The 21719-nt window shown below is 42.7% G+C and overlaps 1 protein-coding gene across 3 annotated transcripts in view; it reads right to left on the bottom strand.

Moving 5' to 3' along the window:
- Window positions 1–21719, bottom strand: part of dtna (dystrobrevin alpha) — a 182359-nt gene that overhangs the window by 75589 nt on the left and 85051 nt on the right. For all 3 annotated transcript variants that reach the window (XM_033019687.1, XM_033019688.1, XM_033019689.1), the window contains exon 10: window positions 3025–3108. In XM_033019687.1, coding sequence (XP_032875578.1) covers window positions 3025–3108 — 84 coding nt within the window. The remainder of the gene's footprint in view (window positions 1–3024; window positions 3109–21719) is intronic.

The raw sequence follows: 21719 nt of genomic DNA, 5'->3' as shown, positions 1-21719 counted from the left end.
AACAGGATTGTGGGTCCTCATCCTTCCCTTACCAAAGTCCACAATCAGTTCCTTGGTCTTACTGATGTTGAGAGCCAGGTTGTTGTGCTGGCACCATTTGGTCAGACGGTCGATCTCACTTCTATATCTGACTCGTCCCCATCTGTGATTCGTCCAACCACAGTGGTGTCGTCAGCGAACTTGATGATGGAGTTCTCACTATGACCGGCTACGCAGTCATGGGTATAGAGTGAGTAAAGCAGAGGGCTGAGCACGCAGCCTTGAGGTGCTCCCGTACTAATTGTTACTGAGGATGAATTGGTCTAATACATTAAAAGTCTGATCTTGTACGTGTGTATATGTGTGTGTGTGTATATGTGTGTGTATCTGTGGTTGTCTTTACATCTTCGCAAAAACACTACACGGTAACAATGACATTTTTCCCCTCGAGGCTGAGACCACCTTCACTGAACATTTTATGCTTTATTTCTCTACTTATGACTGATTAAAGTTTTTAAAAAATCAAAAGACTTTGTATTTAAAATAACCAACCTCAACTAATGACGTCACAATGGCTCAGCTAGCAGGGGAAGGGCGAATTGCTATTGCAACGCGCAGGGCAAGTGCAATTGGAATTATTTTAAAGAGCACTGCTGAGGAAGGCAGGGGAGTGCTGGAATCTTACATTCGGGAACGGCTTGAGTTGGAGCACCACGCCTCCCATGGGGGCAATAGGTAGGGAACAGGTGCGTTGGGGAAACAGACCTAACGGGTCTGCACTTGGTCTAGTTTATCTATAAAAGTCCATGCGCTTCAAAGGATGGCAATTGTGTGTTCCTCAATGTCTTATCTATCCTTCATTGGGAGGGCGAGACTATCGGATGGCACTCTTGCAGAAGTCCTAGAATGGCTTGTGAATGCACCTCATCCCATTCACAAGGTCTCAGCTTTGAGAGAAACATCATTTGGTCCCCACACACTCAATTATTAATTCAACCAGGCTTAGCATGTTCATTAACCAGTGACTCGAAAATAATTGAAAATACTGGAAATACTCAGCACATGTGTGGAGAGAAAGACAGAGTACACTGGTTTGCTAAGTGTCCCTGATTTGCTGACCACTGCAGCATGTTTTGTTTTCATATCAAATCACAAATTTGGCATCGATAACATTTATAGAGAGTGTAATAGTGCAGGAAGGGGTAATAGATCAGTACTTGTGATGGCTTGTTAAGAACGCACCTGGATAGTAAAATAAACCAGTATCTGGGGATGTGACCGAAAGATCGCTAAAACAAAGTCGCCTGTACGCAGTGTGTTAAAAGGCGATGACGAGTTAAAAGTGTTAAGGGAGAGGTTCCTAAGCATGCTACTTGGGCAGGTGAAGTTGCAAATGCCAAAAGGAAAGACAGAGATGTCTACAAGGCAATATTCAGAGAAGCATATAGCTGAAGAGTGGGAAGTTGGGCCCACTATCTCTCGGGAACCTTTGGATTATGACTGCTTAGAGTGGAGAAGAAGCATTCAAGAATGGCTTTGAAAATATCACTCCATGTAATTGGATCACACAGAAGCTCAGAACAAGCTGCACATCATCTCATAAATAATCCACCCACTGCCACATCTGCGTAAAAGTCTTTGGTTCCCACAATGGCCTCATTAAGAACCCACAAAACTGAAATAGAAACACACCATCTTTAATCCCGAGGAATTGCCTAAGAAGAAGATACTAAGATGTTAAGAAGCAGAATATAAATGAAGAAAAAGATTTTAAATCTGAAATTGGGGTGATAAATTGACCGGTCAACAATTTAGTCACATGAGGTACTGGTCAGTGAAGCAATGTTTGGAATTCAGCTTCTGTTATTTCTGACTACATTAGACCAAGTGATTTGTAGTTTCATTTACTTAAAACGAGTAAACGAAAGTGCAGTGCATAAGATGACGTTGGAATTAACAGAATGTGAAGAACTGTGAACAGAAATTATTAAATAAGTTATTAAACAGTTCAAATTTGAGTTTTGAGTTTGAATTTAGTTTAAGAATTTGAATGTTTGGACTAAAGGGAAAGATTTCTTCAATGCAAAATGTGCAAGTTACTTTAAGCAAAAACAGGAAAGGATTTAAGAAAATAATCTAATTGGATAAAAGAGGTGACCAAATGGTTTAGGTGATACAACAGCTGATTTTTTCAGTTTGTAAAAAGTAAGACATGTTGCAAAGGTGCAAATATTTAATATTAAGATTTATCAAAAGATATATTCAATTTGGTTCTCGTGTATCTAAAGAAAATAATTAATTTAAATTGCACTGAGTTTTTACATCTCAATGCCGGTTTAGAATGAAATGCAAATACGATGGCAGAGAAAATAATAAGTGTAGGTCTTCCAATCAGCCAAAAGTGCAGAAAAAGTATTAAGAGTTTAACAGCTTCCATAACTGGAAAGGAGAGATTACAAACTCTAAATTCTCATATCAAATTGTTTTTGTTCATTTTAACATAGTCTTCAATTTATGTTTTGTAATTTGTAAAATGATAATTTTGTTCTTGTGTAATACCTATTAATTTATAATCTCAAATGGCACCAGTAGTTTCTTTGCATTTATTTAAATCTTATACAAAATAGGAGCTGCTGTCTACTTGTGATCAATACAGATTTTTTGTTAATTTAGAGCTTAGAAAATTTAGCGCAATTCTGCTGTTCAAGGACAGTAATTATCTTACAGTTCCTACCCCAGAATTGTCGTAGTTGTTTGTCAAAAGCCATTAGTTCAACATTAAAAAGACGAGTGACCATTGCAACTGCTGATTGATAGCAAATATTTTAGAATATAATCAAAATGCGACTTTCAGATGTAAATGCATTTTCATTTTCCATTGAATTCTGTTTAATAAACATAGAATTAGTCAGATATGTTCATTACGAAGACAATTGAACAATATTGAACTCCAGCATTTTGTGTCCATCTTCAATTTGCATTTGCATTTTTTAACCTTTTATTTTGATCTTACCTTTTAAAAATCCACAGAATTGATTGACCTACCTCTTGTTAGTGCCGGGGCTTCCTGAGGTTATAACTGAATGAGAGAACATTGTGTCATTCATATTAGGTGGAGGTCTTGAAGGCCTGGGGCACAAAAAAATTGTTTATCATTATGTTTTATGTAAAGCTTATCACCTTAACCTACACACTTAAAGTGCAATCTTTGCCAAGCCAAAATAGCAGTTAACCCACAACTAAATAGTTCAGTGTCACAACATATCTCCAATAATTCACTACTTTGAAAACTCAGCAAGGTTCTTGAAACATTATTACCGATTTTACGAAGTATCTTTTAAAAACTGCAGTTTTATGAAACAAAATGATGTGCAGATATTAGTGAATGAGCATCCAAATGGGATTTCTTTCTTTATCTTCATATCTTTAAAATAATGGACACAATAATGTTATTGAGTGTTCATATGCTGCTACTTGCAATTATTTTAAAGGACCATACAAAATAAAATTGTAATGATTCTGAACAGGAGACAATTTGAGCATTCAGCTTATACCAGCTCTCTGAAGAAAAACACAAAGATTTCCTATTGATTGCCTTTTCCACAAAGTTGTGCAAATGTCATGCCCTCGAGTTTTTATCAGATTTTATTTTATTACAGGACCTGCTTCCTCAGGCTTTCTAGCTAGTACAACAACAAAAAATCCCTCTTCCTTTTTCTTTTTTGATCTCATATTCTATTTTTTTCTTTGCCATTTGCCAATAGTCTCTCTTTATTTATAATGTAAAAGTATTCAATGTTTTTGACAAAATCAATTGGTGTCTCTTCAACCATCTCTGCTTTATGAACAATGATCCAAGGTTTTTCTCTCTCTCCACACAATACTGGTACCTTGCAGGTAAACCTCCCTACACCTATAATTCTATGACATCCTTTCTAATGTTAATTCTCATTGCATTCTAACTAAAGAAATAAATACATTTCTTGAACATTTCATGCTCTCAATGTTTTTTTCTCTTTTTATTTGGTGTTCATTGGGAACTTCAGGCTGGATACCAAACATCAGTCAATGCAAAAATGTTGTCATCCAATCTTATGGAAATAGTGACAGGCTATTTAGAATATCATTATAAGACTAGGCAGAGCAAAATTGGATTGAGAATTTATTAGAGCTCCTTTCGGTTATGTCAAACTTGTTAGATAAAGGGGAACCAATGGATGTAAATTATTTGGAATTCGAAAGACGTGCGATAAAATGCCATAAAAAAAGGTGTGAGATGTGACATAAACATGTGACATGAGGATCAAAGAAGAGGAAGTACTGACATAAGATAATATATATAATCATCTGGATAAACAGGATCTGATTAGGAACAGTCAACATGGATTTGTGCCTGGAAGGTCATGTTTGACTAATCTTCTTGAATTTTTTGAAGAGGTTACTAGGGAAATTGATGAGGGTAAAGCAGTGGATGTTGTCTATATGGACTTCAGTAAGACCTTTGACAAGGTTCCACATAGAAGGTTGGTTAGGAAGGTTCAATTGTTGGGTATTAATAGTGGAGTAGCAAGATGGATTCAACTGTGGCTGAATGGGAGATACCAGAGAGTAATGATGGATAATTGTTTGTCAGGTTGGAGGCCAGTGACTAGTGGGGTGCCTCAGGGATCTGTGTTTGGTCCACTGTTGTTTGTCATATACATCAATGATCTGGATGATGGTGTGGTAAATTGGCTTAGTAAGTATGCAGATGATACTAAGATAGGTGGTGTTGTGGATAATGAAGTAGATTTTCAAAGTCTACAGAGAGATTTAGGCCATTCGGAAGAGTAGGCTGAAAGATGGCAGATGGAGTTTAATGCTGATAAGTGTGAGGTGCTACATCTTGGTAGGACAAATCAAAATAGGACGTACATGGTAAATGGTTGTGAATTGAGGAATGCAGTAGAACAGAGGGATCTAGGAATAACTGTGCATAGTTCCCTGAAGGTGGAATCTCATGTAGATAGGGTGGTAAAGAAAACTTTTGGTGTGCTGGCCTTTATAAATCAGAGCATTGAGTATAGAAGTTGGGATGTAATGTTAAAATTGTACAAAGCATTGGTGAGGCCAATTCTAGAATATGGTGTATAATTCTGGTCGCCAAATTATAGGAAAGATGTCAACAAAACAGAGAGAGTACAGAGGAGATTTACTAGAATGTTGCCTGGGTTTCAGCACCTAAGTTACAAAGAAAGGTTGAACAAGTTAGGTCTTTATTCTTTGGAACGCAGAAGGTTAAGGGGGGACTTGATAGAGGTCTTTAAAATTAATGAGAGGGATAGACAGAGTTGACGTGGGTAAGCGTTTTCCATTGAGAGTAGGGAAGATTCAAACAAGGGGACATGATTTGAAAAATTAAGGGACAAAAGTTCAGGGGTAAGATGAGGGAGAACTTCTTTACTCAGAGTGGTAGCTGTGTGAAATGAACTTCCTGTGGAAGTGGTGGAAGCAGGTTTGATTGTATCATTTAAAAATAAATTGGAGAGGTATATGGACGGGAAAGGAATGGATGGTTATGGTCTGAGTGCAGGTAGATGGGACTAGGTGAGAGTAAGTGTTCGGCACGGACTAGAAGGGCCGAGATGGCCTGTTTCCGTACTGTAATTGTTATATGGTTATAAAAGACCGTGTGGCGTAGAAGGAGATATAATAGAATGGAGAAAAGAATACACAATAGACAATAGGTGCAGGAGTAGGCCATTCGACCCAGCACCACCATTCAATATGATCATGGCCGATCATCCCAATCAGTACCCCGTTCCTGCCTTCTCCCCATATCCACTGACTCTGCTATCTTTAAGAGCCCTATCTAGTGCTTTCTTGAAATTATCCAGAGAAACGGCCTCCACCGCCCCCTGAGGCAGAGAATTCCACAGACTCACAACTCTCTGTGTGAAAAAGTGTTTCCTCAGCTCCATTCTAAATGGCCTACCCCTTTTCTTAAACAGTGGCCCCTGGTTCTGAACTCCCAACATCGGGAACATCTTTCCTGCCTCTAGCGTGTCCAAACCCTACACTGCACTCCCTCAATAGCACAAAAGTCCTTCCGCAAATTAGGGGTCCAAAACTGCACGCAATAATAGTACGATTAAACGAGAACTTACCAGTTTGAAGTTTGATCTTGATTTTATGAGGAGTTACGATGAGCGATTAGAAGAAGGGCCGTCCGTCTGCGTGCGCGTCAATCTTCAAAGCAGCAGTGTTAAATCACAGATAAAAAGAAGACCTGAGAATAGTAAGATTGAAGAAACTAGAACTTCCACGTGACCTTGATAGTATGAGGGTGGGAGCGGTGGGCACGTAATCGCTCATCGTAATTCCTCATAAAATCAAGATCAAACTTCAAACTGGTAAGTTCTCGTATAATCTTACTATTTTACTTTGGAGTCACGTGAGTGACTACGTGAAGATTTCAAAGCTCTGTGATTTTACGCCGGTTACGAATCCAGGCGTCACACACTGAATGGATTGACCATGGATGCGTGTAATCATTAAAGCATTCAGACATTACGTAGTTAAGTAAGGACACTGATGCTTTAAATGAAAGAAAAGTTTTTAAAAACTAGTTTCCCCTCCCAACCTTGGGGGTAAACTATGGGACAGAACTTAAAATGGTACGTGCAAACACCCCCAGTCCGGTAATAGGTAGGTATGTTGCAAAGCCTACCTGAAGCGTCTTTGAAAATCTGCCGCTACGGGTGTGCGCGATTTTGGCGCCGTTTAGAGGGGGCGGGTTTAAAACGCGATTTTCTCTAGGCTGTTCAAATCGAAGATGTTCAGCCTAGTTAATTATTAACGAAAAATCGCTGGAAGACCCCGTCGCAAAAGCTATTATTAGGTTTAAAGGCCTTGAATAATAGTTATAGTAGTTTAAAAATCAATCTCTAAACCCGCGACCGCCAGCAACCGCAGGGTCTCATAAAGCAGACAACTGAAGGAAGGTTGTATATTTTTACATTAAAAAGGGCTTCTAAAGATCCCGTTATACAAAGTTTAATATTGCGAGTAGCTCATTTTGGGCCCATTATATCGCGCAGTATTTTTCTGGGCATTTGGGGCACAAATCTACCGCAATGTGAACGTTCTAAACCAGCGCGTTCCACAGGGACCCACTGGAAAGCTGATTTAAATGGGCATTTATTTACAGCAATTGAACACTGAATTCCTTCCATTTGGCCTATAAATTAATGTAAATGAGATTTAAAAATCATGTTTTATTGTGAATTATTTGTGAATATTATTTGGACATTTAGGCTATTTAAAAATGTTAATCATTTATTAAGAAATGGATAGATGTTTAGATCTAGTAATTGAAGTCTGAAATTAGCTACAATTAGGTAACTAACTAATTATATGCTTTAATTTCAGGTCATCCAAGTAAGATTATTTTATATTTGTTTCAGAATGCTTCAATCTATGATAACTGAAAATTTCATTCAGTTCTCTTAATTTTTAAGAAAGTTATGGGCTTTTGACTGTTCATGATCACAACTTTTTTGTTATGTCCATAGAAAATCAATAGGGAACAAGATGCTCATTTCCGAGTATGAAAATGGCCATAACTTTTTAAATACTTGAGATATGAAAGTGAATTAGGTGTCAAATTAAACTTATTTTTATGCTTTATCTGATGGGATAAATTACAGACTTGATTTTTAAAATCTCAAAATTTTGTAACATTGCTATAATAGGTTTGTTATAAAACCGGTGGACCGTTATTTCATTCGTCCATCCTGCAGCCACTAGGATGTTGTCAAGAGGCACGTCCATTGCTCTTGCTGCCGACGTAGTTGCAGCCCTGGTGGAGTGAGATTTAACCATATGAACGTTCACTCTGTTACCGCCATTACCCCCTTTGACCATCTGGAGATGGTTTGTGTTGACACCTTCTGGTCTGTTCTGAGCCTCTGTGGTTCTCCGTAACTCTCAGATAGTGGTGTTAGTATGTTACCACACACACAACCGTAGGTCCTCTGGATATGCCAAGAACTGGATCTCCATCCCTGGCATTCCTGGCCTGCTCTGTTTATCAGGTTCCTGATTAGGAATGTTATGTTGTTCATATTGGTGGTCATGTGGTCCAACCGTAGCTTTTGCAGTGTCTGGACTCTTTGTCAGCATACCACCTTCAGGGTTAGTAATAGGCGGTCCCCACTGTCAAAGTAGGGTTAGTACCACGCTCACTTCCCATGTCCGTGTACCTTGGTCTTAGAGGTATTAGATTGTAAATTCTCTTCATGAATTTTGTTGTAAAGGGGTGCGCTCCTATCGACCTGTGCCCTGCTTGCAGCATCAGATAGGAGGAAAGTGCGCCTCTGGCACAATTGATTGCACTATAACTTTGTTTCTAGTTATAGTACAGAGTTGATAGGAAACTCCAAGACATCTGTTATCCGAACTGTGTTGTATTTGTTCGGACAGTCCTATGCCTTGAAATGGCCTCCCCAGAATCTGCAGACCAACAAGTTAATACGTTCGAGTAGTGGATGATTACTCCCTGTAACTGTGTTCACTAGGAGGTCCCTGCTCTTGGGTACAGCCATAACTGGCTGGACTATAGTTCCCAACATTTTTGGGGACCAGGCTTGAGTAGGCCAATCTGGCACTACCAATATGCCTGTGGCTTAGTCTTGCTTGATTTTGGTCAAGCATCGGTTTGTGAGACAATTTTGCGGAAAGCATGCATAAACAATCCTCCCCAATTGAGGGAGAAAGCATCCACTGCCTTTTGTTCCTGGATCCTGCTTGCAGGACACATATCTGGGTAACTGATGGTTTAGTCTAGATGCAAATAGATCAAATCTGGTATGCCAAATCGTGTAGTTATTTTGTTAAATACTGCCTGATTCAACATCCATTCTGTGTTGTTATTAAACATCCGTGATCCAGCATCTGTCACCGTGTTATATCTACCTCGTAGATTTCCCAAATATTCCTCTTGATACACCAGTGCCAAATGAGGTTCGACAATCTATCGTAAGATACAGATTTTACACCACCCTTGTTAGTGGATATGTGCCACCGCAGTGGTGTTATCAATCTGAATTTGAACAAGCACCGGTTGCATATTGCTACAGAACCCCTTGAGTCCAAATTGTGCCCCCAACAATTCTGGGTAATTGATTCCATATGTTGGGGAATTACAGACTCCTGCTCATTCCATCTGCCCCCACAGCTTTAGACTGTGTTGGTGTCTCCCCATCCTTAGCCGCTTGCATAGGTCTGAAGAACCCTTGATGGCTTTCAAGCAAATTTACTTTGAGCTTTCTCACGTTCGTTATCCACCATAGTTATTCAACAAAGGCCTCTGCTGGCAATCCATAGTTTTGCCAATTTTGCCTGCATGGAATCTGAGTGTTCGTTCCTTTGCTCGCTGTAATTCTGGTAATGCAAAGGCCCGTACGTACTGCTGGAAATGCGGCTACTATTTGCCAATTACACTCGCTGTTTACCTGATAGATGGCTAGTATTTGACTATCAGGTCATAGCAGGCTTGATTAATATAGTTGTTTGCCCCTAGGCAAAGTCACCAACATATTTACTGTTTTTGATAGTAAATTCTAGGTAATCAATTACCCTTGTAGGTGTCAATTTTGATTTAACTGGATGGATGAGGTAACCAATTCTATCAAACAGGGTTTTGGTTTGCTTTGACTGATGCTTCTGCCAATTCTTGGTGACTCCAAAATGAAAATCTCCTCCAAATATGCCATTACTATGTGGTTCTGAGACCTTTGTAGGCCCAGAATTGGTTTCCGTAGTTTTGTTAATAGTCTAGGAGCTGTGTCAACCCATTTGGCAGATCCATGCCATCCAGTTAAACTTCAAATATCTCCTGTTCTTAGTGAATAGACACCGAATAGTATGCATCTTTGAGGTCGATGCATGCCATGTGACCATTTTATAGGAAGCTCCTATAAAACAGTAGTTAGACCGTAACAAAATTACTGTTTCTAAAAGTCTATACTGCACAAATGTTAAACCTGGATGAAGTGACATCCTCCATCTGTCACATGTCCTGAATGGCAATCCTGCCCAAAATTACTGGGCCTGCCTCGAAGACAATTCCAGTCCGAGTCCCAAGTCTGCTTGGAACCTGTGTATGTTGTGCAGTAAAATTATCGCGTTATTATGTTTTCTTTTTGGTTTTTTTAAAAACCAGTTCTGAAATTTCAAGTTATTGTCATTTTGAACAAGAACACAAGAGTAAATTACCAACATGTAACTGCTCCACAATCCCTTGTTTCAGTAAACCCAGACCCACCTACCTCCATGGCTACCGGTGGTCTTGTGGTAAGCCCAAAGGCCCCTGATGCAGATTCCTTTTCTCTCCTTGATTGGGAGTAGGACTGGTAAGGAGTGTGGATTCCATGTTTCTCCCGACCTCTGCTTGGGTCTGGTCTGAAAACCTCATCATACTGAGCCTGCCTTGTAGGACAATTCTGGCCATTATTTTGAGTCTGCCTTGAAAGACGACTCTGATCGTATTTCCGTGCCCAGCTTTCAAGCTACCACCGGATTCAGTGAACCGTTTACACCCTATGGAGGTGTGGGGTGTGTTGTCGCCTATGCGGATATTCTACCAACTGCTGGCTCTTGAGGCCACATGCATGCTTCAGTATGTTCATACTTTAAATTCGAGATCAGTTACCTACTGGTCATTCACACTCCCCTCCACTGAGAGTGAGGTTCGTAGGCAGCCCTGAAAACAGGTGCTGCCGCAGGCCCCTGAGGATACCTGTGCTGACATGGCCCTTCCAGTGGACCTAAATGAGATTCTAGCTTTGGTCAGACTGAAATGGACCATGAATGCTCCTCTCCTCAGAGCAGGAGACATTTGTGCAGCCCTGAAAACAGGTGCTGCTGCCTGCGGGTTCTCCATAATACCCAGGCTGTCAAGAGCTAGATTCCATCCAGGGAAACACCCAGTGGAACCTGGATGATTGCAGAAGCACTTATTTTCTGTTTGTTTGTATGGAAGCTTATTCTTCCTTTTATGTAAAGCATTTTGGTGTTGACTTAAACAGTGCAATATAAGTAAAACTTACTTACTTACTTCCTTTCTTCTGCTTGTCCCTGGGAAGGTTTCCCCCCCCTCTTCTTTAGAAACATAGAAACATAGAAATTAGGTGCAGGAGTAGGCCATTCGGCCCTTCGAGCCTGCACCGCCATTCAATATGATCATGGCTGATCATCCAACTCAGTATCCCGTACCTGCCTTCTCTCCATACCCTCTGATCCCCTTAGCCACCAGGGCCACATCTAACTCCCTCTTAAATATAGCCAATGAACTGGCCTCGACTACCCTCTGTGGCAGGGAGTTCCAGAGATTCACCACTCTCTGTGTGAAAAAAGTTCTTCTCATCTCGGTTTTAAAGGATTTCCCCCTTATCCTTAAGCTGTGACCCCTTGTCCTGGACTTCCCCAACATCGGGAACAATCTTCCTGCATCTAGCCTGTCCAACCCCTTAAGAATTTTGTAAGTTTCTATAAGATCCCCTCTCAATCTCCTAAATTCTAGAGAGTATAAACCAAGTCTATCCAGTCTTTCTTCATAAGACAGTCCTGACATCCCAGGAATCAGTCTGGTGAACCTTCTCTGCACTCCCTCTATGGCAATAATGTCCTTCCTCAGATTTGGAGACCAAAACTGTACGCAATACTCCAGGTGTGGTCTCACCAAGACCCTGTACAACTGCAGTAGAACCTCCCTGCTCCTATACTCAAATCCTTTTGCTATGAAAGCTAACATACCATTCGCTTTCTTCACTGCCTGCTGCACCTGCATGCCCACTTTCAATGATTGGTGTACCATGACACCCAGGTCTCGCTGCATCTCCCCTTTTCCTAGTCGGCCACCATTTAGATAATAGTCTGCTTTCCTGTTTTTGCCACCAAAATGGATAACCTCACATTTATCCACATTATACTGCATCTGCCAAACATTTGCCCACTCACCCAGCCTATCCAAGTCACCTTGCAGTCTCCTAGCATCCTCCTCACAGCTAACACTGCCCCCCAGCTTAGTGTCATCCGCAAACTTGGAGATATTGCCTTCAATTCCCTCATCCAGATCATTAATATATATTGTAAATAGCTGGGGTCCCAGCACTGAGCCTTGCGGTACCCCACTAGTCACTGCCTGCCATTGTGAAAAGGACCCGTTTACTCCTACTCTTTGCTTCCTGTTTGCCAGCCAGTTCTCTATCCACATCAATACTGAACCCCCAATGCCGTGTGCTTTAAGTTTGTAAACTAATCTCTTATGTGGGACCTTGTCGAAAGCCTTCTGGAAGTCCAGATACACCACATCCACTGGTTCTCCCCTATCCACGCTACTAGTTACATCCTCGAAAAATTCTATAAGATTCGTCAGACATGATTTACCTTTTGTAAATCCATGCTGACTTTGTCCAATGATTTCACCACTTTCCAAATGTGCTGCTATCCCATCTTTAATAACTGACTCTAGCAGTTTCCCCACTACCGATGTTAGACTAACTGGTCTGTAATTCCCCGTTTTCTCTCTCCCTCCCTTCTTAAAAAGTGGGGTTACGTTTGCTACCCGCCAATCCTCAGGAACTACTCCAGAATCTTTGTACTCTGATTCAGAGTGGTTTCTTCCACATGTGCGAGGCTCCCGGCACCGGCACTGCTGTAGGCCGTGCTGATACTGCTCCCTCCTTTGGAGCAGATCATTGTTGGAGCAACTTCTCCATATGTTACTCCATGTGGGAGAAGTCGTCCTCTGACGCTCTCCGTTGAGGGAGGGTATCCCTCTTCCCCAGACTCATCTGAGTCAACGGGTTCGTTTAGACTTGCGGGTGGCATTACGTCCCGCAGGTCAACCACGGAGCTCCTGCTCCCGCGCAAAGTCTCCTGCCGATTTTGCTGTCGGCGCTAATGTCGGGAAGCGAGGCTCCCGGCACCGGCACTGCTGTAGGCCGTGCTGATACTGCTCCCTCCCTTGGAGCAGATCATTGTTGGAGCAACTTCTCCATAAGTTGCTCCATATGGGAGAAGTCATCCTCAGACGCTCTCCGTTGAGGGAGGGTATCCCTCTTCCCCGGACTCATCTGAGTCAATGGGTTCGTTTAGACTTGCGGGTGGCATTACGCCCCGCAGGACAACCATGGAGCTCCTGCTCCCGCGCAAAGTCTTCTGCCGATTCTGCTGTCGCGCTAATGTCGGGAACAAGACCGTCGCCCGCTATTTGGAAAGCTGCGGTCTTCGGCAGCCGACATCCCCGCGGGCCGTCTCCTCGACATCTGGGCTCTGAAAAAAACTTCAAGCCCGAAAGAACGCAGGTAAGTGATTCAACTTTCCTTACCTGCTCATCCCGACGGCCTGGGAGGTCTCAGTGCCTGCCAGTCCGTCGTGCGTGTTGCGTTCAGGCGTAATGACGCGCACGCAGGCGGACGGCCCTTCTTCACGTAGTCACTCACGTGACTCTGAAGTAAAATCCAGATGTGGTCTCACTAGGGCCCTGTACAACTGCAGAAGGACCTCTTTTCTCCTATACTCAACTCCTCTTGTTATGAAAGCCAAGTGCAATTCACTTTCTTTACTGCCTGCTGTACCTGCATGCTTACTTCCATTGACTGATGAAAAAGAACCCCCCAGATACCATTGTACTTCCCCTTTTCCCATTTTGACACCATTTAGATAGTAATCTGCCTTCCTGTTTTTGCTACCAAAGTGGATAACCTCACATTTATCCACATTAAACTGCATTTGCCATGCATCTGCCCACTCAACCAACCTGTCCAAGTCACCCTGCATTCTCATAGCATCCTCATCACAGTTCACACTGCCTCCCAGCTTTGTGTCATCTGCAAATTTGCTAATGTTACTTTGAATCCCTTCATCTAAATCATTGATGTATATTGTAAATAGCTGCGGTCCCAGCACCGAGCCTTGCAGTACCACACTAGTCACTGCCTGCCATTCTGAAAGGGACCCATTAATCCCTACTCTTCGTTTCCTGTCCGCCAACCAATTTTCTATCCATGTCAGCACTCTACCCCCAATACCATGTGCCCTAATTTTACCTACTAATCTCCTCTGTGGGACCTTATCAAAGGCTTTCTGAAAGTCCAGGAACACTACATTCACTGGCATTCCTTGTCCATTTGTCCACCTACACTACATTCCTTGTCCATTTTCCTAGTTACATCCTCAAAAAATTCCAGAAGATTAGTCAAGCATGATATCCCCTTCATAAATCCATGCTGACTCGGACCAATCCTGTTACTGCTATCCAAATGTGCTGCTATTTCATCTTTTATGATTGACTCCAGCATGTTCCCCACCACCGATGTCAGGCTAACTGATCTATAATTCTCTGTTTTCTCTCTCCCGCCTTTCTGAAAAAGTGGGATAGCATTAGCGCCCCTCCAATCCACAGAATCTACAGAACATTGGAAAATTATCACCAATGCTTCCTTAAGTACCCTGGGATGCAGACCATCAGGCCCTGGGGATTTATCAGCCTCCAGTCCCATCAGTCTACCCAACACCATTTCCTGCCGAATGTGGATTTCCTACAGTTCCTCCATCACCCCAGATTGTTTGTGTCCTCCATAGTGAAGACGGATCCAAAGTACCTGTTCATCTCATCTGTCATTTCCTTGTTCCCCATAATAAATTCACCTTTTTCAGTCTTCAAGGGTCCAACTTTGGTCTTAACTAATTTTTTTCCTCTTCACATACCTAAAGAAGCTTTTGCTCTCCTCTTTTATATTCTTGGCCAGCTTACCCTTGAGGAAGGACATCCTTGTGATTGAGGCAGTGCAGCATAGGTTCAAGAGATTGATTCCTGGGACGGCTGGATTGTCATATGAGGAAAGATTGAAAAAACTAGGCTTGTATTCACTGGAGTTTAGAAGGATGAGGGGGATCTTATAGGAACATATAAAATTATAAAAGGACTGGACAAGCTAGATGCAGGAAAAATGTTCCCAATGTTGGGCAAGTCCAGAACCAGGGGCCACAGTCTTAGAATAAAGAGGAGGCCATTTAAGACTGAGATGAGAAAAAACTTTTTCACCCAGAGAGTTGTAAATTTGTGGAATTCCCTGCCACAGAGGGCAGTGGAGGCCAAATCACTAGATGGATTTAAGAGAGAGTCAGATAGAGCTCTAGGGGCTAGTGGAATCAAGGGATATGGGGAGAAGGCAGGGTTATTGATTGGGGACGATCAGCTATGATCACAATGAATGGCGGTGCTGGCTCGAAGGGCCAAATGGCCTCCTCCTGCACCAATTTTCTATGTTTCTGTTGCTCTTTAAACATTAACCAATTCTCTTGTCAAGTGATGGTCAAGTGACAGAAAACAAAGAGGAGGATTAAGAGGCTAATTTTCAGCTGGCAAGCTGTAAGAAGTCAAGTGCCAGAGGGATTAGAACCGAGGTCTCAAACAGTGACCATCTACTGTTTCCGCTGTTCCAGGTGTGAACCCCTGTATATCGGCGAGACCAAGCGCAGGCTCGGCGTTCATTTTGCTGAACACCTCTGCTCAGTCCGCATAAATCTACTTGATCTCCCGGTTGCTCAATACTTTAACTCCCCCTCCCATTCCCACATTGACCTTTCTGTCCTGGGCCTCATCCATGGCCAGAGTGAGTCCACCGCAAATTGGAGGAACATCACCTCATATTTCGCTTGGGTAGTTTACACCCCAGCGGTATGAACATTGACCTCTCTAACTTCAAGTAGCCCTTGCTTTCCCACTCACTCCATCCCCTCCCCCTTTCCAGTTCTCCTACCAGTCTTACTGTCTCCGACTACATTTCATCTCTGTACCGCCCACTCCACTAACATCAGTCTGACGAAGGGTCTCGACCCAAAACGTCACCCATTCCTTCTCTCCAGGGATGCTACCTGTCCCGCTGAGTTATTCCAGCATTTTGTGTCTATCTATATTAATGATTTAGATGAAGGATATCCAGCTATATTGTGCGTGTGCCAGTGCATCAGCAATTAGGAAGATAGATAGAATATTGGTATTATTGCAGGGGCTGCGATATTATAGCAACAGGTTCTTCAAAGAATAAGCGTAAATGGTGACTTAATATTTTGACCTATAATGTAATTAGGGAAGGCAAAGGTGTAAAAAAAAATAGAATGTAGGGACAGTGCATTCAAATAAAATATTACAACAATGGCAGAGTATGGAGGGCCAAAGTCAGCAATTATTTAGTTACAATAAAAGTATCATAATTTATAAGTATGAAGGGTTATTAAATTATAGGTATGTATTACAGGTTACCAAATTGCCTGGATGCTTCAATGATTGACCACGTTCAATGGCATATCATTTCATGAATCCGGTATCATTGACACAGGGAAACTGATCGTCTAACTAGTTGTGTTTCAAAAAGGAAAGGTAGCAAATATTTTGACTATGATTGAGATCACACATGACTCCAAAAATTTATTCCAAATATAACAACTTTTTGCCAGTTGTGAATTTAATTGCAAGGTTTTTTCCGCAAATATGTTGATGCCAGTTAGAAAATTAGAGCAAATAGAAAATTAAAAAACTGACCCAATCTGGCTTCAGAATCCTTTTAGTTCCAACTAGACCAAGTGAGACCCGTTGGGTCCCGTCCCCTCAACGGCTTGGCCCGCGGCAGCAGCCTCCCACACACACACACTAATTACTCCCCACACACACACACACTAACCCCCCCTTTGATATTATATTAATATTATTCATTCCATTTCCGACATCTCCCTACCGTTCCTTGATCTCACTATCTCCATCGCAGATAACAGACTACTGACCGACATCTACTACAAACCCACTGACTCCCACAGTTAACTTGACTATACTTCTTCACACCCTGCTTCCTGTATGGACTCTATCCCCAACTCCAAATTCTTCCGCCTACGCCGCATCTGCACCCAGGGTGAGGTGTTCCAGACCAGGGCATCGGAGATGTCCTCTTTCTTTAGGAAACGCGGGTTCCCCTCTTCTATTATAGATGAGGCGCTCAACAAGGTCTCCTCTATATCCCACAGCTCCGCTCTTACTCCCCATCCCCCTACTCGTAACAAGGACAGAGACCCCTTGTTCTCACCTTCCACCCCATCAGCATACAACAGATAATCCTCCGACATTTTCGCCACCTCTAGCGAGACCCTACCACTGGCCACATCTTCATCTCCTCCCCTTTTTGCTTTCCGTAGAGACCATTCCCTCCGTAACTCCCTGGTCAATTCGTCCCTTCCCACCCAGACCACCCCCTCCCCTGGTACGTTTCCTTGCAACCGCAGGAAATGCTACACTTGTCGCTTTAGCTTCCCCCTCGACTCTATCCAAGGACCCAAACAGACTTTCCAGGTGAGGCAGAGGATCACATGCACCTCCTCCAACCTCAACTACTGCATCCGGTCATAGATGTCATCTTCTCTACATCAGGTAGATCAGCCGCAGGCTTAGCGACCCCTTCGCCCAACACCTCTGCTCAGTTCGTACTTACCAACCTGATCTCCCGGTTGCCCCGCACTTCAACTCCCCCTCCCATTCTGTCCTGGGCCTCCTCCATTGCTCGAGTGAGTCCCACCGCAAATTGGAGGAACAACACATCATATTTCGCTTGGGTAGTTTACACCCCAGCGGTATGAACATTAACTTCTCTAATTTCAGGTAGTCTGTGCTTTCTCCCTCCTTCCCCTCCCCTTTCCCAGCTCTCCCACATAGCCTACTGTCTACTCCTCTTCCTTTCTTTTTCCCGCCCCTCCCCCCGACATCAGTCTGAAGGGTCTCGACCCAAAACGTCACATGCTCCTTTTCTCCATAGATGCTCACCCGCTGAGTTTCTCCAGCATTTTTTTAATCTACTTTCGGATATTTCCAGCATCTGCAGTTCCTTCTTAAATATTAATTCGCTTTTTCCCCCATCCCCCGCCCTATCCACTCACGTATAGCCCCCAACTGCGCAGGCGCGGCTAGAGAGGGAGAGGGAGGGGGTAGAGAGGGAGGGGGAGGGGGTAGAGAGGGAGAGGGAGTGGGCTGGGGGGGCGCGCAACATCACAGGGGAGGGCTGGCTGGGCTGGGCTGGGCTTTGGGCGGGGCAGGGTGCTGCGCTGCCGACAGCCAGGCGAGTGCTAGTCGACAGCACAGCATCACTTTGTGTAAGGCACTTTGTGCTGGAAAATGAATCCAGTGATTGCGATGCACCATTAACCCAGAGCAAGCTTGCACAAAACATATATCTGCTCATTATCGTGACTCGAGAGTGATCATGAGCAGCAAGCTTGCTGTTGATTGCTAACACATTACTGACGTGCACTGTCTTTAGCTAGTCCATATTGCCTCAGGAGGAAGTCACTGTGGCTGCAGCAGACAGCATAATCCAGGAAATGTAAAAATAACTTGCTTATAGCATGCAGTCAGAAAAATACACATTGTTTCTTCCATTGTCTACAAGAAGTAATAAAGAATAAAAGCTAATGGAATAAATATCAATTAAATGTGATTCATGAGAGAAGATTATAGCAAATATGTTAGAAAAACTCCAAATGCACCAAATGTTTGTTATCACGCTATAACTGAATTATATCTTACAGTAACTACCTTTAATTTAAACCATCATTGATAGATGTTATTTCACATTATATTGAAGCCTATTTAGTATGAGGCTTACCATTTAAAGCTCCCTGGATATAAATTTGATCCATTGACATCAAAAGATCCACATATCTGATAAGTATCTCAGTTACCTGCTGAGGGAATGCCCAGATGATATCCTGGCTGAATTGGCATGGTCAGACCAGGACTGCATCAGTTAACCAGATAACACAAATAAGACACTGATATTTTCATTCATGGGCAGAACTGAAGGGTAAATTGGATAGGATCACATCTCTTAATGCTGTACTTTAAGATTGTTCCTATGGCATGTATGGCGCAACATGTTTTCAAAACCACTAGTGGAAGAAATTAGTTTTTGGCCATGTGTTCAATTACGTGCAAGTCAACGGCTGTTGGCTTTTCTCACCTACCTAACTCAAGTTCATTGGCTTCAATGAAATGTGATTCATGAGAGAAGACAACGTGTTTCCGTTACTCTCACACCTTTCCTTTTGATCCAAAGCCAATTGCTGTTTTTTACTGCTGAATTTGATAATGATTGCTTGTTGGAGGGAGCGACCCCTCACCCCCATTTTCTTCAATAGACTGGTCGTAGATGTAGCAACAAATCCCCTGCATCTCACTTCTACAGGGAAGAGGGGTTAAGGCCAGCATAGATCAGCCATTAGGAATCCAAAAATCATTTTTTAAACCATCTATGTCTGGCTGAAAGTTCCTCATTTCTGACAAACTCAGCTATAAGAGACCAGCCTGTTTTAAAGCAGCTCAATTAATAAAGCATGCAACATACATTACACCTCACAATCCCACATTTAAATTTATTTATCTTAACTCTGTGGGGAGATCACAAAAAGATAGACAGACAGATAGACAGACAGACAGACAGACAGACAGACAGACAGACAGACAGACAGACAGACAGACAGACAGACAGACAGACAGACAGACAGACAGACAGACAGACAGACAGACAGATAGATATAATTTATTGCCACACAACCAGGGTCGGTGGAAATTTGGGTTGTCAGCAGCAGTACAATAATAAAGAACACACAATAAAACTGTAACACAAACATCCACCACAGCATTCATCACTGTGGTGGAAGGCACAAAAATTTGGCCAGTCCTCCTCCATTTCCCCCCCGTGTACAGGACCAGAGTCCAGAGTCAGTCCAGGATCGGCTCTTCCTCACCGGAGACCGCGGCTTTAAGATGGTGTAGGCCGCAGGCCGGCGGTCGAGATTTAAAGTCTACGCCGCAGCCAGAAGCACCGTAGACTGCAGGGCCGGCGGTCGAAGCTCCCCTCCAGGGGGTGATGGTAAGTCCATGCCGGGCCCGCGGTAGAAGTTGGCCGCGAGGGATCCCGGGCTGTAGACGCCGCACCAGCTGGAGCTCTGCAGACCGCGGCTTCAGGCTGCCCCGGGCCAGCGAAACGGAGCGCTCCCCTCCAGCGAGGGCTAACTCGCTCCACGACGAGAGTCTACGCTGCGCCCGCCGCTGAAGCCCCGGGCGCGTCTCCGGGAAAGGCCGCGTCGATCCTTGATGTTAGGCCACGGGGGAGGCGACCTGGAAAAAGTCGCCTCTCCATGGAGGAGGCGACCGAAGCGGGTTCCCCCTCATCCCCCCACACCACCCCCCACACAAAACACACGAAGGAACATTAAATGCATACTTTAAAACATACGAAAAAATAAAAAAAGTTGAAAAAACTGACGCGCTGCTGACATGGCTGCTGCACTACACCCCCTACGCATGAAACTTTTATAATCCATGTCAAGATACTTGGATAGAATAAAATAGTGGAAAAAGTTCTGCTCCAATTTCTCAGCCAGAAAATATATTCATGCAAGTGAAAAGCTCAGATACACTGGTGAAATAAAGTGTTAAATATTTGGTTAATTAACCCACAAATATAAATGTTTTTAAAATAAAACCCGTTGACAATAGCATACTTTAACAAAAAATGCCCGTTAATTATATATAGACTAAATCACTGCAACCTAACTGAATTATACATCTACAGACTTCCAAGGCAAATTCCTTGTACGTGAATACTTGGCCAATTCATTCATTCATTCATTCAGATCTTCAGAAAGATAATTAACAAAATGTTCTACCCAATAAACATAAACAAATTGAGATTGATCAAGATAAGCAACAATATTTAAAGTGCATATTTATTTGTTTATATCTGAAATAAGATGTATGTAGGTGAAGAATAGCTGTGTAAATTTATTTCATATTCTTCCAATTTGGGCTTGACTCACCACCACTCAATAGGACCCTACATTTTGATTTTTGATAGGGCAGAGCATATATGGGGATATATCCACGGCATGTTTAAAAGGGAATTACAATTGTCATGGAATATTTTAATCTACATGTTCATTGGACAAACCAAACAGGCAAAGCTATCATTGAACAAAACATTATGGAGTGCATCAGGAATTTGTTTTTATAACAATATGTTATGGAATGTATCCAGGAAATGACTATTTTAGATTTTGTCATAAGAAATGAGGAGGGATCAATGATAAATGTTGTGGTTAAATATCCACTCAGAGTGGGATAGTTTGCGCTTATATTCCTTGGAGCTTAGAAAAATAAAGAGTGATCTTATTCAAATATACAAGATCCTAAGAGGGCTTTGTTAGAGTAGATATTGAGATATTTTTCAATAGTGGGAAAGTCACAAACAAAGAGACATAGCCTGAAAAAAAGGCACTGTTCTGAGTCAAGCAGAAATTTCATCTCTCAGAGGTAGTGAATCTCTGTAATTCTCTTCTCCCAAGTTTGGTTTAGGCTAGATCATTTGGTATATTTAAAATGGGTACAGATTAATATTTGAAAGATCGAGGAATTGAAAAACATAGGGAACTGAATATGGGGAAGTGGAGTTGAAGCCAGCATAGATCAGCCATGGTCACATTAAATGGCAGTGCGAATTTGAGGGGCCAAGTGTGGAAGGGGAAAAGAACAAAAGGGGACCCAGCGTAGGGGGAGGGGGAAGAACAAGGACAATGGAGGACCTGGCGTGAGGGGACCACAAGGAGGGGGGAGAGGGGAGGGGGGGGAGAACAAAAGAGGAGCCTGCAGT

Source organism: Amblyraja radiata, chromosome 4 (assembly GCF_010909765.2).
Source record: "Amblyraja radiata isolate CabotCenter1 chromosome 4, sAmbRad1.1.pri, whole genome shotgun sequence".
NCBI classification, from domain to species: Eukaryota; Metazoa; Chordata; class Chondrichthyes; order Rajiformes; family Rajidae; genus Amblyraja; species Amblyraja radiata.
Note: the sequence above shows the minus strand (reverse complement) of the source record. Positions and strands in the feature narration are given on the sequence as shown.